The 24,893-nt window shown below is 37.0% G+C and overlaps 1 protein-coding gene across 3 annotated transcripts; it reads left to right on the forward strand.

Annotated features, from left to right (window-relative positions):
- The first annotated feature begins 202 nt into the window (after positions 1-202).
- Positions 203-23,516, forward strand: ptk2ba (protein tyrosine kinase 2 beta, a). 3 transcript variants are annotated; one of them, XM_036593199.1, is made up of 31 exons: positions 203-313; positions 6,985-7,206; positions 7,743-7,921; positions 8,014-8,101; positions 8,218-8,297; positions 8,434-8,496; positions 8,620-8,674; positions 8,807-8,947; positions 9,754-9,828; positions 10,161-10,262; positions 10,553-10,670; positions 11,362-11,395; positions 11,502-11,536; positions 11,632-11,676; positions 11,753-11,850; positions 13,297-13,378; positions 13,456-13,556; positions 14,480-14,595; positions 16,110-16,210; positions 16,395-16,484; positions 16,723-16,927; positions 17,177-17,270; positions 17,386-17,448; positions 19,120-19,239; positions 19,563-19,712; positions 19,910-19,945; positions 20,067-20,091; positions 20,647-20,693; positions 21,052-21,186; positions 21,351-21,431; positions 22,905-23,516. In XM_036593199.1, the coding sequence occupies exons 2-31, from the start codon at positions 7,015-7,017 to the stop codon at positions 23,130-23,132; spliced, it is 2,979 nt and encodes a 992-aa protein (XP_036449092.1). In that variant the 5' UTR covers positions 203-313; positions 6,985-7,014; the 3' UTR covers positions 23,133-23,516. The 3 variants fall into 3 exon arrangements, with proteins under 3 accessions (XP_036449092.1, XP_036449093.1, XP_036449094.1); XM_036593200.1 differs by having other exon boundaries at positions 11,756-11,850; XM_036593201.1 differs by lacking the exon at positions 19,120-19,239.
- The last annotated feature ends 1,377 nt before the right edge of the window (positions 23,517-24,893 follow it).

Here is a 24,893-nt window from a genome sequence, read left to right on the forward strand (position 1 = left end):
ATGGGATAGTAGATTAAGGTAAAGCGAGGTAAGGTAAGGTAAGGTAAGGCAAGCTAAAGTGAGGTAATGTAAGGTGAGGTGAGCTACCCTTCATGAACTGTGAAGCAGCAGTGAAGTGTGTGGAGTAAGAGCCGCTACACACCCTGAAACTACATAGAAAATCAGGAAGCTGAGAGGAAGGGGGCGGGGCCTAAACACTCCGCTACCTTCCTCAGCTCACACTCGAAACTGGCAGCAACCTGCGCCTTAGCAAAAAACAAGAAAAAAACAAGAAGACGAAGAAGAAGTCTGTTAGCAGGGCCGCTTTAAACAGGTTGGTCATTCGCCTCATATACGTTTATTTTGTGTGGTAAATTAGAATTGCCATTAATTGTTTAGATGCTGTACAACCTGCCTGTAATTACACAGGAAGTTATGAGCCAGGCTATAAACTGTAAACTCCAATGTGCTCTCCGTCTAACTGTCCTCATACACTCACAGACAGCCTGCTTTCAGTCTCACATCACTGCGGCTTTATTATCCATCCAGACGAGCAAAAGCACAATTTTATGTGATAGAAGGAGGAAATGGGATGAGTCGAAGGGCGTTCATAAGACATTTTTTACGCAGGTGACGTGTGTCATTCATCCTCAGTATGTAGGCTGTTGGTCTAATCCTGGCACTCTTATATGGGGATTTTGTGAACAAGAAAAGAAGCTCAACTGCTGCTTGGCACTTTTTCCTTTGTGTATTTTTATATGTGTAGTAGGCTACTCCTCCTCGAATAAGGATTCAGTCATAAACAGGGATGGACAGTATCGGAATGCAGGTACTCAGCTGATACAGTTATTTGATTTGCTGCACTTTGGAAACTTTGTACGTTGGACGAATCTACTAAATGATTTATGTATTTACTCTAAAGGTTTATTGAACTTGAGTGTTGAACTGAAGTGCTGTTTGCGAGGTTTGGGCAGTAAACTCATAGGCCTAAATATTGATTGTCATTAAGCTGGTTAACTGAATGTAAAAATCAGTTCAAATGCAGTCTTTATGTTCACTTTCACATGTAAATTTGAGGAAATATTAGGCTTTTGAAGGTACTTTAATAGTTTAACAGAAGACTTAGTGATGCTTGACTTACACTTTTATCATCATATTGCATTAGGGGATGGCGAAATGGCAAAAATACACAATATGCATCACGATATTCAGTTTTTCTGAGATTTGTTAAATTGGAATAGACAGAAAAGCTCCAGTATTGCTACATTATAAAATACCATTAAAGGTATGAGTACAATGGGCCTCATTCACCAACTGTTCTCAAGAAGAAATGTCTTCTTAAACCCACTTACTCAGTTTTCACGAAGATTTGCAAACAATTCTGCAGTTTAAGAACACATCATGAATCTGACATAGACTTTTTTTAAGGATCATTCTCAAGAACAAATTTAAGAAAAAAACATTGGAAGATATTGGTGAATGAGGCCCAGTTTTGTACTCAAAATTTCATATACTACACTACACTAAATAAATAAATAAATAAATAAACAGAACTAATTATGCTGTCTTTGTAATGAAGGTACATCTTTAATTACTGACAACATCCACTGTAAGCTCAGGAAAGAATATTGTGACCTAATTTGTCACAATAACGGTAGAATATGTTTATATTGTCCAAACCAATATTACACCAAGTTACTTATACTTTTATTAAGGTACTGCGCTTGTGCGCCTCATCTAGTGGTGGTGATAGTCCAGGTCATATAGTATATGGTACTCATATATATCATATATAAAGCAACACTGTATTTCTTTATTCTGATAGGAATCAAAGAATCCAAGTATCCAAAGAATCAAAGAATCTGAAGTAGCTTTTTTTCTAAACTTTCTTTTCTGACTGCAAGCTAGAAAAAGTGCCTTGATTAGAAAGTCAGGTTCAACAAAAGTTGAGTTGAGAAATGTGTTGGCTCTGGAAAATGGCCTTAATTTGAAAAACATCCGTTTAATTGTATGAGAATTCTTTTCATTATTCAATTAAGTTAAAGTAAAGTATGATTTTTTTGAGTGTTGGCATCTGATTACTGAATCACCCAATATGACGGTGTGCATACCATACAGGTGACTCACTGTAAAGGTGCTCATACTCGATACAAATGACTCACAGTAGACTCTACAACCAGAGGAAAATAAAATGGTCAGTGACATCACAAATGACAACTCGGTCCAAATTATTCGTGTAACTATGCTTACTCTGCATAGCACCTATGAACTTTGCCGAATCAGGAGGCGAAATGCGGTATGTGAGAGTGGTTTGATAATACTCTAATGATAACGCAGAAAAACATAAGTGCATGAGACTCACTTTTTAAAAATAATATTTGCTGCAGTCTCACAACCATGAATGGAAAACTCAAAATCTCATGGCTACTCTCTCTCTCTCTCTCTCTCTCTCTCTCTCACACTCTCTCTTCCTCTCTCTCTCTCTCCCCCTCTTTCTCTCTCTCTCTCTCTCTCTCTCTCTCTCATGCTCTTCTTCACACTCTCTTTCTCTCTCTCACTCTCTTTCTCTCTCTCTCTCACACACGCTCTCTATCTCACGCTCTCTCTCTCACAAAACAATAAAATGAAAAAATTGAAGAGTGGTGCTAATTGGTCAAAATGGGTGGACGTGCTGCTTGAGGGACCCTGTCAAGGATGGATGATACTAGCTTTTGAATTTGACCTCTCTGAATGCTGAAATGATTCCATTTACTCTTTATCATATCATTAATATATGTTGCTAAGATATGTCATTAATGAATGATTAGATGATATTTAGGCCTAAATAAGTTGATATGATGGAGCTGATACAGCACAGATAATTGATGATATTTTTCTCAAAGTTAATTTGTTTATGTTAAATTGATATACATTATGTGCAAATGTTACACATTTGAGTATGGCAAAGGTCTGATACTAAAATGACTTTTACTATTTGAGATGTAATTTCAGTTCTGTCTATGTGGACATGTAAAAAAGCACATTACTAAAAAAGCTTTTTAACTTTAATTGGAAGCTTTTCACCCGATACCTTTAAACTTGAAATAGTTTAGCAGATTTTGTCCCTTATACTTTGCATCGAATGTTGACTCTGAACCAAACAGTGCAGTTGGTGAGTACAGACCCCATCAAATGAAAAACCAGTGTTTTTCACTTTTGCTAATCTACAGTTTTCCATCACTTACCTCCCTGTTTCAATTATGCTTATGATGACACGTCGACAGTGCGTAAGAGTGGTGCATGCTGGCGGTAAACAGCTTAACATATGAAATGCAGCAAGATTTCTTTGTTTCACTGGGAAATTATTCATTAAAAAATTAACATTTCTTGTCGAGTCCCACAAGGTTCAGTTTTATTGTGTTTGCTTTTCTCTTTGTACATGTTACCTCTAGGTGATATCATTAGGAGACATAACATCAATTTTCATAGCTATACTGAAAACATACAATTGTACATTTCCATTCCTTCTGATAATCAAGACTCTGTGGACAGACTTACCAGCTGTGTGTCAGATATTTCTCAGTGGATGTCACAAAATTCAGAGAAAAAATGCTTTATAAGAAGTTCGGCTCTTTAGCTTTGTATATCAAACCTGATGTATGAAACATGGGTGTGATCTTAGGTTCTGAGCTCTGTTTTATCTGGTATGTATATGCAGTTACTAAAGTAGCTATTTATGTTATGCAGAGAAACTTGTTAATGCATTTGTTACAAGCAGACTTGATTACTGTAGTGCTCTTCTTACTGGGCTCCCTAAAAAAAACCAATACATCCTCTGCAACCCATACAAAATGCAGCCGCACACATCCTAACAAAAAAAAGAGATCATATCAACCTCCACTTTTAGCTGCACTGGCTACCTGTATCTACTAATAGCTCTACTAATAGATTTTGCAGCTCTAAATGACCTTAAAACACCACCTTAAATCACAGAATGTCCATCTTTTTATGTTCCAACACATGATCTTAGATCTGCAGATACTGGCCTTCTGCTAATACTTTCCGTGAAATATCGAGGAGAGGCCTCTTTCAGTTATTATGCTTCAAACTGTCGAACTCAATTCCACCTTTTATTAGAGAATCAAGCTTAGTGTTAAGAAACATTTAAAAATGTATCTCTTTAACTTAGTGTTTAATTAAAATTCTACATCTCATGGTATTTATCTTTTAACTTGATCTGTCTTTGTCTTATATGGTTTTGAATTAATACATATAGTTTCTTCTATTACTGTTAAGCTTTATCACCTGTCTGTAAAGCACTTTGAGCTGCCACTGGCATGAAAAGTGCCCTATAAATGAAGATTATTATTATTGTTACTATTATTAAGATTAATAGCCACTTTTCTATTCATATGGCATTGTGATGCTGCTTACAGTATTTAACATCTGATCTTAGAAAATTCTTTGGACTATCTGACAGTTCATCAGTTCACAGGCGATTAAGCGACGATTCAGATGTATATCAAATGAAAACAACAGCATAAAAACTCAGCAACATTTGCATTTCCTTAAAAAATATTACAAATGATTTCGTTAAATCAACATTGGAATACAGAACACAGGCCTACAGGCCTAAACCTTTAAAAAATAATACAAGCTCATCATGAATTCAAAGCCCTTCCAAAATCATGACCAATGTGTTCAGTTAAAAGAGGGGGAATGCCTGGTATGGCAGCAGTAATCATTGTAAAATTATCACCATTTTACAATGATGAATTTCACCATCATTATAAAATTTTCAAACCATCAATTGATCTCAACCACCCTATGACAGAGTGCAAACCCATTTCTAAAATAGTTCACACATTGTACTGTGTTTATATTAGTGTCTTTGTCTTGTTTTTTATAGCTTTCTCGATTCTTTTTTTACTAGGAAGCGCCATCAGGCCTTTTAAAGCACTACAGCACTACAGAGCTGCTTAAAAACTGATGTGCTATATACAGCTCTGTGCAAAAGTCAAAGACCACCCTTCATTCATTTAATTTCCAATCAAGCAGAAGGCATGAATTAAACAGAGTATTACACAGAAGCCTCAACAACTAAATATCCATTTATTCTTTCTGGGAGACTCGCTTTTAGTCTTTTTTTTTTAATCTCCAGGAAGATTTTTACACACCTCCAAAGTTCAATCTTAGAAGTTGGTGGTGGCTTGTCACAATACAAGTGATCCCAAATGCATTCAGTGATGTTGAGCTCTGAGCACTGGGGTGGCCGGTTCATTGTTCTGTGAACAACAGCAGATACTTTGTTTGATTTCATGTGTTTGTTTGTTTGTTTGTTTATTTCATTTTCATAGTAATGATATTTGACAGCTACACATCCTTTCTTACTCATAGTGTTGAGCCGTCTTCTCACAGTGGAAGGATGGACACAAACACCTGTGGATTTTTTCAGACCTGAAGCAAAAGTGGAAGTTAAGAGTAGCTCAGCCCTAACCCTTGCTCTAAAGTAGCTGTAGTTACTGAAAAATAAGCCTTAGTATATAATAAGCCTGATATTTGAAGGGGTTAAGTATTGTTTATTTGTTGATAACAATTTTGTGGTCTGTGAGGTCACAATTGGTGACATGCTTTTTACTTATTTTTTGTTGATTTTCCTGTGGTTACCTTATTTCTCTAATCTGCTCAGAAATATTTTCTGAAAAAATGTAGAACATGTACTTAATGACCATTTTGACTGGAAATAAAAAAAATTAAAGGCGATCTCTGACATTTGCATGTTGTATGTGCTTATTATCTTGCCTATTATCATAGCTGGTCAGAGTATCACATCACAAGAATATGTGTTATTTCAGGACAAATTAGTTACTGTATTGGAATAGATTTTTTTTTCCCCTCAATATCGACTCCAGCATTTTCTGCTGTGTCAGCCTGACACAGAATACCGATAAGCAGGGTTGGGTCCCAAGTAAACACACAACATTGTCACAACGTTGTCTACTTTCTCACAATGTTGCTACAACGTGGTCAAAAGGTGGTGCTGTTTAAATACAGACATGTATACGGTGTCTGGATGCGGTTGTCACAACCTCATTATTCACTATGTTACAGTTGCATTTTTTAAGAGGTAATCAGTAATCTGTAATGGAACACATTTTTAAAGTCCAGCCCTCAATACCGATATGACATCTCTACAAGATTATCTTAAGCTTTGTTTTACCTTTGATTTAACATTTAAGTTAAAGGACACTTCTGACCTTGAGGAACTCTCACTGCAGGCTGCTGCATCAGAACGTAATTTGAATAGTGTTACCTTTTTTTCAAAATGTGTTCATTTTAAAGATTGTTGTTTTTTTAGTGCAGGCTTAAATGTAAATTGTCAGTGTGATGTTAAAAAGCTTGTATTTCCATTTTGGGCATTTTTACTTTTTTGTACAGTTTGAAGACACCAGGAACCCTTTGCATTGTGTTAAAATTCATGATGAATGGACCAACAGAAATGGTCCAGAATTTCTTGGAAAAAAATAGCTTTACACTCACCTTCATTACAGGTTAAGAGTATTATTTTCCCCCTTACCAGTAAAGTTACCAATTTGAAGATAAAGAGATTTTGTTCCAAGTGCAACGAAATGCTCTGTCTTAATCTCATGGGAGGAAATTCTGCATCCAGTACTGGTAGGATGTGCTTCCGCAGTCAGTCATGTGCTGACATGTTGGAATATCAGGAGCCTCAGTGAGCCTGTTAATGGTCTGAATTTTGTAATGCAAGAGCTCTGTCTGTGATGCAAGACTTGTATTCACCTCTTAGCGTGAGCAGAGCAGTGCCACTCCCTCAAGCCTTTTGTGTTAAGGCTGTGAAACGTCTGGTTGCCTCTGTGATACCATCGCTGCTGTTTCTTCTTCTAAAGAAACTTTCAGTTTCTCGGTTTACCTATTAGGTTCACAGAGAGATACAGCATCTCAGAAAGGGCAGACGTTGAAATTGATTCGCTATTCTTAAAATCATGGCCATGCTCTTCACTGCAGGCTTAATGCTGCGATGAGGAGGCCCCTGTCATGACAGCTTATGTGGAGATGTCTGGGAAATCACCGCCTGCTGGACAACAGCAGGTGTCAAGACGTCACTCTGAAGTACCCAATGAGGATGCGGGCACAGTGAAGATCCTCAAAGTGTGCTTCATTAGCAACAGCTCCAACCTAGGCAAAAACTTTAAGCTTGTAAAATGTGACAGCACATGGGAAATCAGGGTGAGTATTGCTCTGCTTCATATTTCACTGTATTTGACTTTGAATGTTATCTGAAAATGGCTGTACACATATTCAGGTGTTGGAGGTGGTGGGGAATGATAGGGAAAGAGAGGTTGGACAGTTGTTAAGCAGATCGCCAATAGTGAAAACACTCTCCTTTTAAAGGCAAAGTGGGACATAAGAGACGTACTAGCAAAGACAATGTTCCAGCATGTTGGAGGTGTTGAACATTAGTATATGGTTATCAAATCTTCATTACATTAGAGAGAATGGATTACGCTTACTTACTTTGAGCACAGCAGCTGCCCTTTACTTTGTGTGACATTTTCATGATGCTTGGACCAATATAAATGCTTCAAAATGGCTTGAAATAAAAATCTCTTTACATTACCTTACATTGAAAGTACTGATAGTTTTTGCCTTCTCCTGTAAAGTTACCATTTTGAAACACTTGTTTTTCTTTGGGCAGTGACAGTATGTTAGGTGGCTAAAATTATGTGAAAGTTTAATTTAAATATAACATTGTTACTCTGCAGGCCATTATTCAGTCTATCTTGGAAAGTGGACGGCTTGGTCCAAACATCAAGATCCCTGGCTGCTATGGATTGCGGCTAAAACACCTCAAATCAGATGAAGTGCACTGGCTCCACCCTAATCTGACGGTGGGTGAGATGGAGAAGAAGTATGAGCAGCAGCATGTTGAGGCAGAGTGGAGGTATATGTTCTTGGTCTTTCCTAGTACTGTTCCTTTGCTGCTTTTTGCCCATCTTTTTTTCTGAGTTGAGTGTATCCTTTAAAAATGAACAGGTATGACCTGAGAATCCGATATATCCCTGCTGATTTCTTGGAGAAGTTAAAAGAAGACAGAACCACCATGCTCTATTTCTACCAGCAGGTTAGTGTAAGGCCAAAGAAACAATCATCTGCTGTGTAAGAGAAGAGTTTGCATGAGTAAAAATGTATTATTATTGTTTTTTGTTTTTTTTTATTATTTCCATTGGTATCCCACAGGTTCGCAGTGACTACATGCAGCACTGTGCCAGTAAAGTCAGTGATGGGATGGCCTTACAGTTGGGCTGCCTGGAGATCAGGTATCAACATACCGTGTTGTCATTCTACTGCAAAGTGCACTGCATTATTCTTTCCTTTATGCTACAAGTATAATAATGTTTTTTAATGTCACTTGCAATTTTTACATGTCATTCACAAACCCATATCATCCAACAGGAGATTTTATAAAGATATGAATGCCAGCGGATTGGAGAAAAAATCAAATTTCGAATTTTTGGAGTAAGTAATACTGGAAAACACTTGATACCTCTGTCAGTGCTCATATCTCTTAAGCAAAGTAACATGTAAAGACACACATCAAAAAACCAACACAATGAAATCTGGCCATTTTCTTCTTCTCAGGAAAGATGTGGGCCTTGAGTTGTTCTTTCCCCAAGAACTAATCAACAGCATGAAGGTACGCTGTTCTTTTTCTATATGTTTATGAACGTTTCCCCCATGTAAATTAATTGATTTTATTCTGAATACTTCTCTGCATTTGGATTAATTGATTCTTATATAACAATGTCGGTTTTCTTCTGGGCTGCAGCCAAAGCAACTCAGGAAATTGATCCAGCAAACATTCCAGCAGTACTCATCTCTAAAGGAGGACCAGTGCATTATGAAGTTCTTTGAGACTTTCTCAGTCTTCTCCAGTTTTGATGAGGAAGTTTACCCTTGTGAGCTGGTGGTAAGTCCTCATCGTTACTGTTCATTTATTTCTTTACATGTCTATTATTTTAAATGACACCCATGGCCCAGAGACCCCTGAGTTTACCCTTCTGAGCTAACAAGTACACATATGACCAAATGGGAATGATGCAATAGCAGAACCATTTTCGGTTTCCAAAAGCTCTTCATTGGAAAAGTTCTTAATAAGATAAAAATATGTAAATAAGATGTGCATGTTTGAATATAAAATCCCAGGAGTTCCTGCACTTTACCCCCACTGTCCCTGTGGGGCTGCTCTGCTGGTGATGGTGTGCTGCTCCCAGACTGGGTATAGTGAGGCAGCAAAATGATACATGTCTCTTGTAGGAACAATAAAGTTCATAACATCCAAACCCAGAGCCGTTTATAAACCTTTATTTAAGAGTTACTGGCCATGATATTTAAGGTTGTTTTGAATGGTTTGTTTTGCGATCCATTCTGCATAGCAGTGTTAAAATATGCTCTTAGCAAAAATGGTACCAAAAATGAGCACCAAAACGGTTCTTTGACTTTTAACAATAGCAGAACCCCTTTTGGTGCTATATAAAACCATTTTAAAAAAGATTTTTAAAGAACCATTTACAACAGGTTTTCTATCATAGAGAAGAAATGAACTGATTCAAATAATTCAAGTGATCATGGTTCTATATAGAACCACTGTTTTTAGAAAGGAAAGAAACCCTTGAAGAAACATATTTTTAAGGGTATAGCTTATCAGATCATCATTCTTTATTCATAAAAGCATACGTTATAAATGCAGTGTAATTTATTTTCAACTGTGTGCAGCAAGGATGGAGTTTGGCTGTAGACCTTGTAATTGGGCCTAAAGGCATTTGTCAGCGCACTGACAAAAATTCAGTGGTAAGTGTTACATTCAGCTTCATTAATAACCATTCATCTCACCAACTCAGACAGCTCTTTTGGTCTAGTGCAAAGATGCTTGGGTGACTAAGTGTTAAAAACATTAAGATCAACAGAAGTTTTGTTTAGCTCATGTTGATACAATGGAAAAGTTTGCCTTACAGAGCTTTACTTTTCAAAATCACACCTTTACTACACTTCCTGTTATTCACATGTACTGTTGTCTTTATTGCAACTTTATTCCTGTTTCAAATAGTTTAATTTAAAGTGAATTGCATTCTGTTTCACCATTAATGTGCTCCATTAATCAGACACTCTCTACTTTACCATAGCCTGTCTGCCTAGCTGTTTTCTCACAAGTTCAAAGCATCAAATGCTCCCTTCAGAATGATGGAAAGGGTATGTTACATGTGGACATAAAAGGAGCTAAGCAGGTGAGATTAATTATCATAGAGATTGTTACACTTCAGTATTTGATCTCTTAGCCAATGGTGCTTTTGGGCAATTTCCTGGACGGTATTTATTTAGTTCTAGCACAGTTGATGCAAGATTAAATTCAATATTTCAGACACATTGTGACTTTATATTACTTTGGAATCCTAAACAAAGATTTTAAATTTGCATCCAAATGTACATGGTTTATGGATCAGAACACACCCCTGTAGTAGTGAGCACCTGACCCTTATGAAATAATAATTCTGGGTTAATTATGTTAAACCTACAGCCTTTGACAGTCAACACAGCCTCATTAGCAACTGCAGAGAACATGGCGGACTTGATCGATGGTTATTGTCGTTTAGAGAGTGGAAAGGACATCTCTTTGTTGGTGAGACAAAATAAAGGTAAGTTTTTTTAAAAATTGTTTTAGTGTATTTATAGTCCCACTGAACATGGACATAGGTGTACTGAAAAAAGTGATGCACCGAATTTACTTGCCGTGTGGCATAATTATTAGAGCTGGGCCAGAGCTGGTGATGCTGTTTTCTGTTTCTAACATCTGACCGTTGGTCAGGCTACCACATGTACTTGCACTCAAGTATTATGGACTTCCAGATTGTCTTGAGTGGTGTTTTTTCTAACAAAATCAGTCCTACCCTTTGGAATTAATCTGACATTTTAGACCTTTAGTTCAGCTCCTGAAGTTCTAATCAATGGAAGAGATTTGATTACATTAAATTAAAAATTATAGACATGTGTTTTTTATTTCACAGAAAGCCCTGAGCGTTCCCCTCTGTTGATTCAAATATGTGCATCATTTCCTTTTTACCAGTTTACTTTTGATAATAATTGTGTATATATGTGTGTGTGTGTGTGTGTATATATATATATATATATATATATATATATATATATATATATATATATATATATATGCAAATTATGTACACATTTCATTCCAGTTAATGACTTTTTTAGTGTAGCTTTTCTATGGTACACTCTTGCCCTTTCCTGACTAGATAACTGAAACACATGATTTTGACCTTGATTGTGTTCTGTTAATACATGTGCTATGTTGTCACTTCCCATATAAAGAAGCTAGAATTTCTCTACCTCCACTTCCCAAAAGGTGAGAAATCTTACTTCTTGATTTAAAGGCAAAAGTAGTTTATGTGCACCTTTTATGATGCCCATGGTTTATGGGGTTTTGACATATATTTAATTTATGTTTTTAGTAGAAGTAAAGAAGGTACCTCTTCCTGTGGAATGAGTATGTCAGTCTTTTATCTCAATCTGAAAAGTATTTAAATAAAGTCTTTGAATATTTACTGAAGATTGAGGAACACTGATTTCTTACTCTTATAGACTCAGATATCTACGCAGAGATACCAGATGAAAAGCCAGACGCAAGTAAGTGTTAGTTTGGAAAAATCACATAAATCCTCTTTAAACAGTTCAAAAAACCATATCCATCCTTGTTCTACAGCAGACAGGTACAGCATTTCCCGAGATGACATCGTCCTTGGCCGGATCCTGGGCGAAGGCTTCTTTGGAGAGGTGAATGAAGGTGTTTACAAAAGCAAGGTACGTAATTCATGGGCTTGAATCGAGTATATATTTTCACTTTCACTTAAAGGTTATAGTAATAATTAAGTTTCAGTTAAAGGTTATTAAAATGACTGATTATTCATTTCAAAAACATGTACATATACAGTGCTCATCAAAGGTATTAGTCCTGTGCATCAAGGTGCTTATTTTCACACTGACTCCAAAAACAGATACCAGATGGCAGTAACATAATGTAGTTACTGCAGGGTATATTCACAGTGATTTAGTATTATTTTGATCTTTTTTATAAAAAATGAATTTAATATTATTTTACTTTACTCATACATTACAGTGTAAAAGTCAGACACTACCCTTCGTTTCCAGTAATTTAAGTAAAAAACGCTACTAAGTACAAGTTATTCATTTTTCATGATATTTCTGTGGAGATTACATTCACAATAATTCACCTGCATGAGGAAAAGTCAAACTGGAGTTCAGAACATTATAAAAAGAGAAATGAAACTACTATCAACCATGCAAGACTTGGTAGACCACCAATATTGTCACCTTCAAATAAACGTCTCTGAAAGTCTCTATTAAATATGTTTTCTGCTTTTTTTACACTTAAAAGAAATGACTTGTACTTAATTGTACTTAAAAATAATCATAAATGCGAATACTCTATACTGCTGCATCATATTTGTCTTTTCATCTTTAAACTGTTAAATTCTCAGGCTCATTACATTCTAATGCTTATTATTTAGTTATTAAATTGGAAACAATGGTTGAGTTATTTTTTAAGCCAGAGGAGTGAGGAATGGAAGCCTGGACCTGTCTGCAGATCCTGGCCATTTAAGGGAAAGATTTAATCAAAACTGCATAGGTTTACTGAAAAAATAAGTCTGCCTCAATACTTCTGGAGGAGGCTGTAGAATGTTAGAAGACTTGAATGTAACCTGAAATGTCTTTTCAGTGGTCAAAGTAAAACTTGTGGTTTCTTTGAAATAACACTGAATATACTTTTCAGGTTTGCTCCAACTTCTTCTTTACTGAAGCAGCCTGTCACGCATGGCAGAATCCTCCTTGCTGCACAGTAACAGAGAAACTCACACAGGCTCAGTGCAGGGATTTTATGCAAATAGCAAAACTGTCATCAGATTTAAAAGATGCAACTGTGAATGTCAGAGATGTAACGAGTATGAGGATGGCATGAAGATAAATGTCAAATTTGTGTTTGACTATGTTATAGACTAACAATAATTTAACATATTGCCAGCTTTTAAAAAAATGTTTAAAGTAGATTTAGTAATACTGCTCTGATAATACTTTACAAATACAACTCAATGTTTACTATGTGTGCATATTAATTTTGCAGTAAATTAAGTGTACTACTGACATTAAATCAGCATACATGTTCATAATCATGCCCCTTGCACAATCATCAATATGAGAGTGAATTACAAACGTTGTGTTGTAATACAGACAGGGGAAAGAGTGAGTGTTGCAGTGAAGACATGCAAGGACTGCGCAGCTGATGTCAAAGAAAAGTTCATGAGTGAGGCTGGTAAGACCTTTTTCATTCTGCCATTATAAAGATTTCACGCTGTTATAGGTTATAAGTTTTACACTGTTTTATATCAGTAATCATGAAGAAGCTTGACCATCCTCATATTGTGCGACTGATTGGGATTATTGAGAAGGATCCAGTGTGGATTGTAATGGAGCTTTACCAGCATGGAGAGGTGAGAGACCATTAACACTGTTAAAAACTTAGATAAGCTTATTTAAATAATTAACATTTTACTGGAAACTTACTTTTGCAGTACTGTGCAAAAGTCAGAGACCACCCTTCATATATTTAATTTCCAGTCAAAACAAGTGCTAAGTGCTAACAAACTGCTAAGTGCGAGTTTTTGTTTTCAGTTGCAGGAAAAATTTTTCCACACCTGCAAAGTTCAGTCAAAATTCAGTAGAAGTTGGTTGCGCTTTGTGCTTTTCATGATCAAAGTAATCCCAAACACATTTGGTGATGTTGAGGTCTCTGGGGTGGTCAGTCCATTGTTCTGAGAACTCCAGCAGCTTCTTTGTTTGATTCGTGAATGTTCTTCTTCACCCATTTCCTTTTCTCAGTAGCGGCTTCTTGACAGCTACACATCTTTTCAGACTGATAGTGTTGAGTTGTCTACTCACAGTGGAAGGATGAACAGAGACACCTGTGGATTTTTCAGATCTGAAACAAGAGTGGAGCTTGATTTTCTCCTCTCTGTCAAAGATGAAAGCTTTAAGTACTGTTTATCTGAAGGTGACAATTTTGGTGGTCTACCAGGTCTTGCACAGATGTTATGAGTCCCATTTTCTCTACATCTTTTAACTTTATCTTTTAATTTTTCATTTCATTTCACTTTTCATTATGCATGTAAAATATCTCATATGTAATCTCCTCAGAAATATCTTGTACTTAATGGTTGTTGTGGCTGGAAAGGAAATTGTTGAAGATTGGTCTCTGACATTTGCACAATACTTTATAATAATGTTATAGTGTTATAACGACCAAACCATCTCATGTTTCAGAATGAAACATTTGCTTGTGACTCATTTAGGCACCTGTTTATGACTCATTTAGGTACTTCTCCTAACTCAACTTTTTCCTACATGTTTTCTGTAGCTAGGACATTACCTGATCGAGAACCAGCACAAACTGACCAATGTTACGCTCATCCTGTACAGCCTACAGATCTGCAAAGCCCTTGCTTATCTGGAGGGTGTGAATATGGTACACAGGTAAGAAGTGATAACTTGCATGCACTACTTAAATGGATCTGTATGCAGCAGATTTGCAGATAAGGCAGATTTGCATTGAAAAATATTTCTGAAGTGTTTTTTCCATCCAGTGCAGCGGATATGTGTCCAAATTTCATAACGAATAATAAATAGCTTTTAAATACACTATATTGTGTACAGGTATTATATATATATATATATAATATATATATATAGGCAGTTAGAACATAGGTCATTTGCTCTCCATCTGAAGTTTTCAGACCCTGTTAGATGGTTACTGACATGGGTTGTGTTGTGGCTTTCTTGTATGCATGTGTTGTGTGGTAGACAAATGCTAAAATAAAGAAAAAACCTTTTTTGGCCTCCTTTTTGTGGGTCAGTCTGAGGAAGTATGACTGGAAAGTTTAGTTTTGTGGGTCTGTTAATTTTGACAATCAAACATGCAATCTTCTTTTATGGTCGTTTCAGCCCAGTGTTAGTGTGACTGGTTGAAGCTAGGCAGCCAACCCTACAGTGTTAAAGAGAATTTGGAATCAAAATGGATTAGTTTGTTAGTTTGTGTGCCGGATCATACAAAGCACGGTTCATTATATTACATAATTTAAAAAATAAACTTCTTGTTTTCTCTTTCATCAAAGTATCATGACGTTCACCTACCCCTAAACGTCTGACGTCAGTGTGGAAGTAGAGGCCAAGCTTCTCAGCATGCCATGCTGTTTGTTAGTTTCTGCTAGTTGGGTTTTATTTGCATTTTACATGTATAGTTATTCCAACGATGTTTTTTGTGTTTTAGCTAACTAGTTTATTCTGTAATGTTGTAATAAAGCATTTTTTATTGCCAGCTCTGCAGTCTACATAAAGAGTGGTATTACTGCATATAACTACTCCAAGTCCTCCCTAAATAGTGATTTTCCATTTCAGAACTAACTGACATTTTGCAGCAGTAAACTCCAGTGCAGAGAGCTAATAATATATATATATATATATGAATATTTTTTCACCTTTTTTGAGTAAACCTTGTACACAGCAAGTACACAGTATAGGTCACAATATAATCTGGCCTTGGGTTTGACTGTTATGCATATAAAATCTTTTATATGTTGTTTAAGGCTAACATAAGTTACATTCTACATTTACAGTAATAAAACCGTAACTTGTGTTTTAATGGACATTTACTGTCGTATGCAAAATTTTGAGCACCTTGGTCAGATTGCATGTTGTGTTAATTTTCTAAGTGAAAATAAGTTAACACATCCTCCACAGTGAACACATTTCTGCAGATGTTCACAATTACTGTTTAAGTGCTGAATTTAACATTACAAGACAAAAAAATGACACATTTTATATTTAGTTTTATTTTTCCAATATGTTAAATTCAGCAAATAAAAGAAAAGTGCAGGAAACATACTTTTGCGTGCAACTGCGAAGAGACTTTCAAAGCCTGTCAGGCTATGAACAGATGCCTATGAACAGTATCTGCGGAACAAAAGCTTCTTCTATTTTTGTGGTTTCAGAGATATTGCCGTAAGAAATGTGTTGGTTGCTAAACCAGACTGTGTGAAGCTGGGTGACTTCGGCTTATCCAGATACATAGAAGAGGAAGAATACTACAAAGGCAAGTTATAAAAATGCTTTTGCACAGTTCACTGCGGTCATATTGTACACTTTATTAGATTAGAATCTGAAATTGAGAACAGTTCATCTTTCCTAAGGTAAAAATACATTGTGATTCACTTATTTCTCATGCTCACCTGAAATTGTGACTCACCAAATAAAAAATGTTTGTTCTCATTTTGAAGCCTCCGTGAGTCGATTGCCTATCAAATGGATGGCTCCTGAGTCCATCAATTTCAGACGATTTACCTCAGCTAGTGATGTCTGGATGTTTGGTTAGTACTTCAGCTGTAAACATTGTAATGTAACACTAAACTGAGATTGGTATCATATTTGAGATTTATTGACCCGTTCGGTTAAATTAGGTTTCCTTCACTGACTGATGGGTTTTTCTCAGAGAAACCATGAGTGTGAAGAGATTATGAAACATTGTTTTGTATGATGTTATGTAGTGGCTAAGCCAAATTTAAAAGCATTTGGTGAGGTGTTATTGTGGGTCTCTTTTATGATCAGCCGTGTGTATGTGGGAGATCATGAGTTGGGGTCAGCAGCCTTTCTTCTGGCTGGAAAACAAGGATGTCATCAACCAGCTGGAGCAGGGTGTGCGGCTGCCTAAACCTGAGCTGTGTCCTCCCACTCTTTACTCACTCATGACCCGCTGTTGGACCTACGACCCCAGTGAGAGACCCCGCTTCACCACACTAGTGTGCAATCTGAGGTACGCCTTAGTATCTTCACCAGGCTACACTGAGAAAAGGAATGTGTTGATTTTACTTGATTTAACTGTGTACATCTTTTTCAGATGAATAACTATGTTACATGAACTTAAGTATAGCCAAAGCAAATACACTGAAAGATATTTTGTTGATGTAATATATTTTATTCATGTGCAAATGATGTATACCAGTCAGTGCAGTGAATGTTGCCATGACAAGCATAGACGCTCATTAATCTGTGTGTTTGGCAGCGATGTTCACAAAATAGAACAGGAGCAGGAAGTGGAGCAGCAGAGGGACAGAGCCCGTACTATAAGGACATCTTTCGCTGAGCCTCCACCCAAAGTACTTTTCTCCGTTTTTGTTCCTCTGTGACTCTGCTCGTCCTCTCAGCTACTTCTGTTCAGAGGAAAGGGCACGGTTAACCCTTCTGGTTTTTCTGCTCTTGTTTTCAACATAGCCATCAAGACAGAGACAGTTACCCACAAATTTGAACACTATTGGCCCAGGGTTACAGATTCAGGTATACTACTTTGTTGTTTATTCTCTTCGCTTCTACTTGATAATACTTTATTTTATATGAGCAGCAATTATACTTAGGATATTAAAGTAGACTCCCACAATAATGCATATTCATGATTTCTGTCTGAAATGGCTTAAACGAGTGATTTTTCAGTTGAGGGAACCATTATGTAGACCACATGTGTCAGGCTCCAGTCCTTGTGGGCCAAAACACTACAGACTTTATTCATTCCAGAAACACTAACATTATAATAATAATAATGATAAACACATAAAAAAATCCATTCTGATTTAATGTGTGTAAGCTAAACCATTTTCTAAATCTCTCCTGGATGAAGTCTAGTATGTACAGTCACTATCCAATACCTATTTCATTTAATCAGTTCTTCATTAAATTATATCAGATGCTGCAGTGAGATGTCAGGAAACATACCTGTGTTCTTCTAACTGTATTTATCTAATGTACATAATAAACAAATCAAATACATTCTAGAGCATGGAGCGGCATGCCTTGAGAGCATCAACTCGTTCGAGACATAACAATACCAAATAAACATGCACATTACATTGTAATTTTTTATTAACTCAAAGTATTTTTATGTGGTGGGGAGTTGTATGAAATTTACTTTAATATTAGCATTCAGTATTAGCATGTACTTTGAATAGCATATTTTAAATAGCCAACGTTCTTGGCTTCTTTGCTTTTTTTCTTTATTTTGCAGAACTATAGTACAAAAGCAGTAGAACACTTGAGGTTGCATGTTATCATGTGTTATTTGCGACAACACACTCCTTCTCGAGTTCGACTGCTGAAATAGCAGTCATTAATATGACATTCAAAACTTAAATGGTAGTGTATGCAGACTTGGTTAGTAAACATTGTTACCAACTGAATTCAAAATGTTTATGGCAGTTAAACTATACTAAAACTAAAACACTGCAGCAAAAAATCTATTTAGAAATAATCCTAATAGCTACAAATATGTTTGTGACATTCATCTTACACTGTACGGGTCACTCTATCAGCATTTCCTGTGTGGTTTATGTCTGTTGAGCACCACAGTGCGTCTTTATGCAGTCTATGCGTATGTGTCTGTGCATGCATGCATGTATGTGTTCAGTGTGTTCACACCACAGAAACAGTAGATAGAATTGAATTCAACCTCTATATACAGCTGTTTGCAAAAGTTTTGGCACCCCTGGTTATGTTACATGTTTTGTTGATTTTCTAAGTGAAAATAAGTTACATCCTCTAGAGAGAACACACCTCTGCACCTTTTTAATGCACAGCTACTGTTTATTTGCAGAATATAACACATTGGGGAAAGAAATAAAATACAAAATGTCTTTCCAATATGCTAAACTCAGCAATAAATTTGAAAGTGTGCGCAAAAAATGGCAGAACAATGCAAAATTTAAGTTTGTTCCCTGTAGAGGATGTGTTAAAACATGTAGTTTGACGGGTGGGTGTTTAAACTTTTGCCCACGACTGTAATTAAATTAATATGTGTTAAACAAGTCCAGTGAATCTGAAAACTTGATGAAATGAATTGTTCATGAATGTGTGTTACTTGAGTGTAAATGCTGACAGCATCTCCTTCTGTGTGTGTGGTCTGTTTGTGGTGTGGTTTGGTTTGTTTGCGTGTTTATGCTTCTGCTGTCAACTCTTCAGCTGCCCCCGTATCTCTGTGCTAGTACACCTGCCCTTGCTAGGCCACCAGGTTTCCAATCAACTCCTATCTCCAGTGGCACACTGACCCTGCCTCTGTCCCCGAGACGCGGCAGCATGGGGGTAAGAGTCATGTCTGTCTACACAGCAAAACGACAGCTTGAGTGTATGAGCACAGACCCACTGTGTATTTCCCTCACACAAAACTTTTTGAGCGAAAAATGAAAAGTTTTGTCTGAGCGAAGTGTCACTTTCAAGCTGGCTTCACTTTGTGCAAGTGTTTTTGCCAATGGTTTTCAGTAGTCTACTTTTCTTATTTCTTCTCTTCATCAAATGCAAATCAAAGACTTCTGCCAGCTTTAATGCATGCTTCAGGTGAAACCCGCTCCCGTTTGTGCTTTAATGGTGTTACAGTACATGTCCACATGTCTTTGCTTTTTAACAAGGAAAGGGACCGTGTGGTTGAGCCAGCCAGTAAAGAGGATGCTCAGCGGCTATGGGAGCTGGAAAGACTGTCCATTCAGGACACTCTGAGGAAGCAGAAAATGGAGATGATGGAGGACAACCAGTGGCTGGAGAAAGAGGAGAAACTGCTGGTGAGTCACTGACTGAAACAACACTGTAGAGTCTGCTGTAGTGCATTCCCCTGCTAAACACAAGGCAGATCAGTACAAGTGGGTCTGTACAGTTGATACAGACTGCTGAAGTGGAGCGTCCATGTCCATTTTTTCATTAATACCATCTAATCACGATGTCAGAAAGAATTCATTGAGATTTCTGACGTTTCTCTTAGGATCCAATGGTTCCAGAAGATGCAAAACTAAAAACGGTAATGTATTAGCATTGCTCAGCTATTGTTTCAAATTCGTAATCACAAAAATGACGGATGGTCAAATTGGTCATTGCCGATTTCCTTTATTGCCTTTTTTCTCTTCATGCATTTGTTTTAGGTGTCTGAACAGGAGACAGGCTATGGTAAGTTTGTACACACCTTTGTAGTGTGATAGAAGACCTACAGGACTGAGAAAATCAGAGACCACCTTTTATGTATTTCATTTTCAATCAAAATAGCCAATAGGTAAAAGTTAGTCCTGTCAAAAGCAGGAAACCTATCATCTCTGTCCAAAACAACAAAATGTATAACCCTTTTTGTCGGATTTCGGAGATATATACATTACGCAAAAAGTATAGTATATGCTAGAAGTGTAATTATAAATTCTATCAGTATTTAATTTGTCCACTCTTTACTTTTGTGCACTCGACTGCTGCTTCAATTCTTCCATCATTCCAAACAGTATCATTGCTCATCACCACACCACAGCACATGTACACAGCTACAATTAAAGTTCGGGTTGTCTGTGTAGTTGCTGTGATATTAGTTTAAATACATATTTCAGCATCATGTAGTAATTTAACTATTTCCAAAATCAGTTAATGATGAGTTAACTTCATCTGTTGAGAATCTTCCCTAACACTGCTGAATTTCTATTCCACCTGGACTCACAGCGTATCTCTCTCTCTCTCTCACAGCTCAGTTTCGAGCTCCCCCGGAGAAGCCTCCCAGAGTGACCGCGCAGGTAATTGCACTGTTAATCCAGCTAGCAGGGTGGACGGCAGCATCGCCTGCTGAGCCCTTTGAAGCTCTCCTTTGAAAGTTTCCGAAGGGGCAGCTGGCAACAATCAAAGCAGCAGGGTTTTACATGAAGCTCTGTAACAACCGCTTGGTGAGCCTGAAGCTACAAGCCTGCTTCTTGGCAACGGGAATGCATAGGGAGTCTATATAGTGTGTTTACTAGCAAACTTCAGGTTGAGTTATGTGTCTTCCTTGCTTGTGCTGATGACCGAAAGGCTTTTGCTTTGTGCGTCCTTGTACTGAAGCTGACCCTTTCAAGCCTTTTCACATGCACTAACTCTGAGTCTTCATGCATTTAATAGCCAGCTCCCACAGCAGAACTGGACCGCTCAGAGGATCAGGTTTACCACAATGTGATGGAGATGGTAAAAGTGGTGGTGCAGCTCAAGAATGATGTCAACACACTGCCACCCTCTGAGTATGTTGGTGTGGTGAAGGTAAGAACATTTTGCTTTGCAAAAACACAAATGGCTTGTAGGACTGACGTTCAATGGGGTGTTACAACAGATTGTAATGGGAAGTTTTAAAATATCCTGTTGAAATAATGTTGGTGACCCAGCAGACTGCTGCTTGACGTAACTATTTCTCTTTCTGCCTCCAGGCGGTGGGACTGACTTTGCGTAATCTAATCCACAGCGTAGATGAAGTGCTCCCAAGCCTGCACGAGTCAATCAGGACCGAGGTAACACATAACTCTGAAGCAATGGTTTGCCCAAAATCAGATTTACTCTTTTTTTCCCTTATTACAGATGGACACACTTTTAAAAAAAATGAAAAAGCGATGCTACAGCAGAACCACTTTAGGTTCACTAAAGAAAACCATCCTGCTCAGTGGATGGTTTTTCAAAGAACCGTTTTAGATGTGTGAGTGTAAAAAAACTTTTAAAGTTGAACCCCTTTTGAACTATTTTATTAATTTATTGATTTATATATTTGATTGTTTTAATAAAATTATCAGACGAGTCGATTTACATTACATGGACAGAACCGTCACTTGGAGGCCTGCTGAAAGAGGTTGAAGAACGCCATAATGCATAGGTCCTCTACTAATTAAAGGTTTTTACTAGAACCATACATCCAGACAAAGAACCTTATTTAACTTAAAGACACGAACCTTATTTAACTTTTATTTTTAAAGTCAGCATGAATTAAAAATCATAGCTGTACTAATAATATATTTCTGAATGAAACATTGTATCAGGGTCTCAGCTAGCTGAGCGTTTCTCAATGCTAGGAGGCGTGAGGGGGAGGTGAAATATGATATTATTAGTTATATTGTTTTCCTGCCTGATGATGTAATTAAAAATCAGATGTTTTTGAGGTATGCACTATGTTTGAACAAACGTTATAAAAGAATTTTGTATTTGTAATGGTGTGTTATGACAAATCATGCTTAATATGGCAGGGACATTAACTAACAAGGTTAAAAAGATCATTTTGATTTCAGGTTTACTTTTAAAGTGAGTTAGCCAATATATGTTTGTCTGAAATTTGCTTTTTTAGTTTGCACTGGAGCTATGAGGCTAATGCAGCTAAGCTGTATGTGATGGAAGTTTACAGCAACAGTTAGCATTATGCAAACTGCATGCTGAAAGTATCACACACTTGCCTCAAACCACGCCATGTTATGTAATCACAAATAGCTTATATGGTTTCTGACACCGTATGACATACTGTTAGCTATAAACATGGCCAAGAGAAAGTTTAGAATGTTTTACTAATAACTGCAGCAGCAGCCATCTTGAAACCTCAATTTGCTCTGTGCATCTTGTCCATTTTTAAACGGCATGGTATAGACCACCTAACCAAAAAATTACTAGACACGGTATGAGGCGAGCATGATGATTTAGGCATGAAGTTCATACAGTGCTAACTATCCGCTTCCATTACTGCTTAGCTACGTTAGCCTGATAGCTCCAGTACAAAACTAAAGAAGCAAATCAAACACAAAAACGTCTTCTCTGATGGACTGCATTTGTGGTAAGGGGAAAACTGTGTTAATTTACCATTTATTTGAATTAGGTTTTCAAAAGAAAAGATCTGTTTGCTGAGTATACTTAACTGATACATAAATTCATTGTTTAATTCAATGACATTCATAAAAATCAATGAACACTCATCAATTTACTTTGCTCTCCCTTTGTTGCTATTTTAGATTGAAGGCACTCAGAAGCTGTTGAATAAGGACATGGCAGAGTTGATCAGCAAGATGCGGCTGGCCCAGCAAAACGCCATCACCTCTTTGAAAGATGAGTGCAAGAAGCAGATGCTGACAGCAGCTCACACTTTGGCCATGGACTCTAAGAACCTTCTGGATGCTGTGGACCAGGCCCGCGTTCGAGCCAATGTGGCAAAACCTAAACCTGCTTCTCCAGCAGAGTAGTAGAGCCACATATGCCAGAGATCTGGAACAGGGGCTGTAGATTGGCCTTTTTTGAATTGTTCTTGCTAGATAACAAAGAGAAGCTTTTAGTTTGTGGAATAGTGTCTTTTATGATGCATAGGTACAACCTTATTTATGTTTATGTTTACTGATAGAAAGCTGTGCTTTCTTTACAGAATGTTTTATATATTGCCTTTTTAATTTTTATTTGCAAACACAGACAACTGCTTGTAGGCATTTCAAAAGTTTTTATCATCTGAACTGAGACTGTGATCTTTTTGTCTTCTATCACATTTCAAAAAGACACGTCATCTCCGTTGGCAAACGTAAAGACAGATTTACAGAAAAGTGTAGCATTTCTGTTCTGCAGTTTTATAGTTGTTAGAGGACAGTATGATTGATTTTTCTCAAAAAGAAAATCCTTCCATCTTCAAATGTCAGTGTTGTTTATGTCTCTGTAATTATAAGTCTGGTGTATTTGTATTGTATTTTTTATGTAATGCCCTGGCGGTTAAGCTGTGATTCATATCACACAGCAAATCATTTTGAAATGATTCTGACCCTTGACAAATCCCTGATGGAAGCAGAGCACATGCACTCAACTTCAACTATTTAGACAAACATCATTGCAGCACTGATAACCAGCATGGGCAGTGTTACACAACACCTAGAGTCAATTCAGATATCTCTCCATCAGAGAATGGTCTGTTACTGTGCTGTGCGATGTTACAATAGAATTGTCAATATATAAGTTCAAACTTTTGGAGTCATTAGTGCCTATGCTCAGAAAACAGGTATTGTCCAGGTGAGTTTTAGAGCCTGAAGGTAAAAACAGTATAAAGGTACCCTCAAAGGTACAACAGAAACAAGAAAGGGTCACATTTTTATCATGACTTTTTAAGTACAAAAATAAAATAAAAAGCATGTTAGTTCAGATAGGGTGTGTGGAGTCAATGCAACATAAAGCAACACTAAGATTTTTTTTATCAAAACTGAAAATTAATATAATATTCCAAAAAAGAACAAAAAACGCTAAAATATGGCATCCATGCATTGCTGCATGCCACCCTGTAAAGCCTGAAATAATTACAAGTCAGAGGTGTTGAGTCAGATTTCGTAGGAGTTTTTCAGACCATGTCATACGTCTGTACATATCAGGCTCGAAAAGGTTTAGGTCTCAAATGCAAAATCAACATTCTAGTCATGAAAATATGATGACAACAGTAGATAATTCACTTATTTTCTTGGAACACACATTCTCCAAGTTTTGACTGAGTTTTCTTTGAATACTCTTTTACACGCTCATAATCACCAGATTCATCCACTCGGGGAAGGAGTCCGAAGCGTAACCGATGTTACAAAATGTTCCTCCACATGTTGCGTTCAATTATACATTTCCATCACAGAGGTCGCTAAAACCCCAAATTGTACGTAGTGTAGTGTACTGGAAATATAACTGCAACTGAATTTTATGTTCCCTTTTTTATGTTCAACGATTCTGTTCGCTAACTAAAGGTACTGAAAAACTCGAGGATGAGAAGTACTTACCTGAAAGCTAAGGTTATTTTCATTTTTCTGAGCATATAGCACAATAGAAGATGACTGGCTGGAAAAAATCTGAAATGATTAATCACTGTAATTAAACATCACATAGGTTATATATTGCTAATATATTGCTAAATTACAGTAGCAACCATTGCACGATTTAGCCTTGGTGTGGAATCACTTACGGTCATGGTTATCTAAGCAGTGCACTAAAAG

Source organism: Colossoma macropomum, unplaced genomic scaffold, assembly GCF_904425465.1.
Source record: "Colossoma macropomum unplaced genomic scaffold, Colossoma_macropomum, whole genome shotgun sequence".
Classification (NCBI taxonomy): Eukaryota; Metazoa; Chordata; class Actinopteri; order Characiformes; family Serrasalmidae; genus Colossoma; species Colossoma macropomum.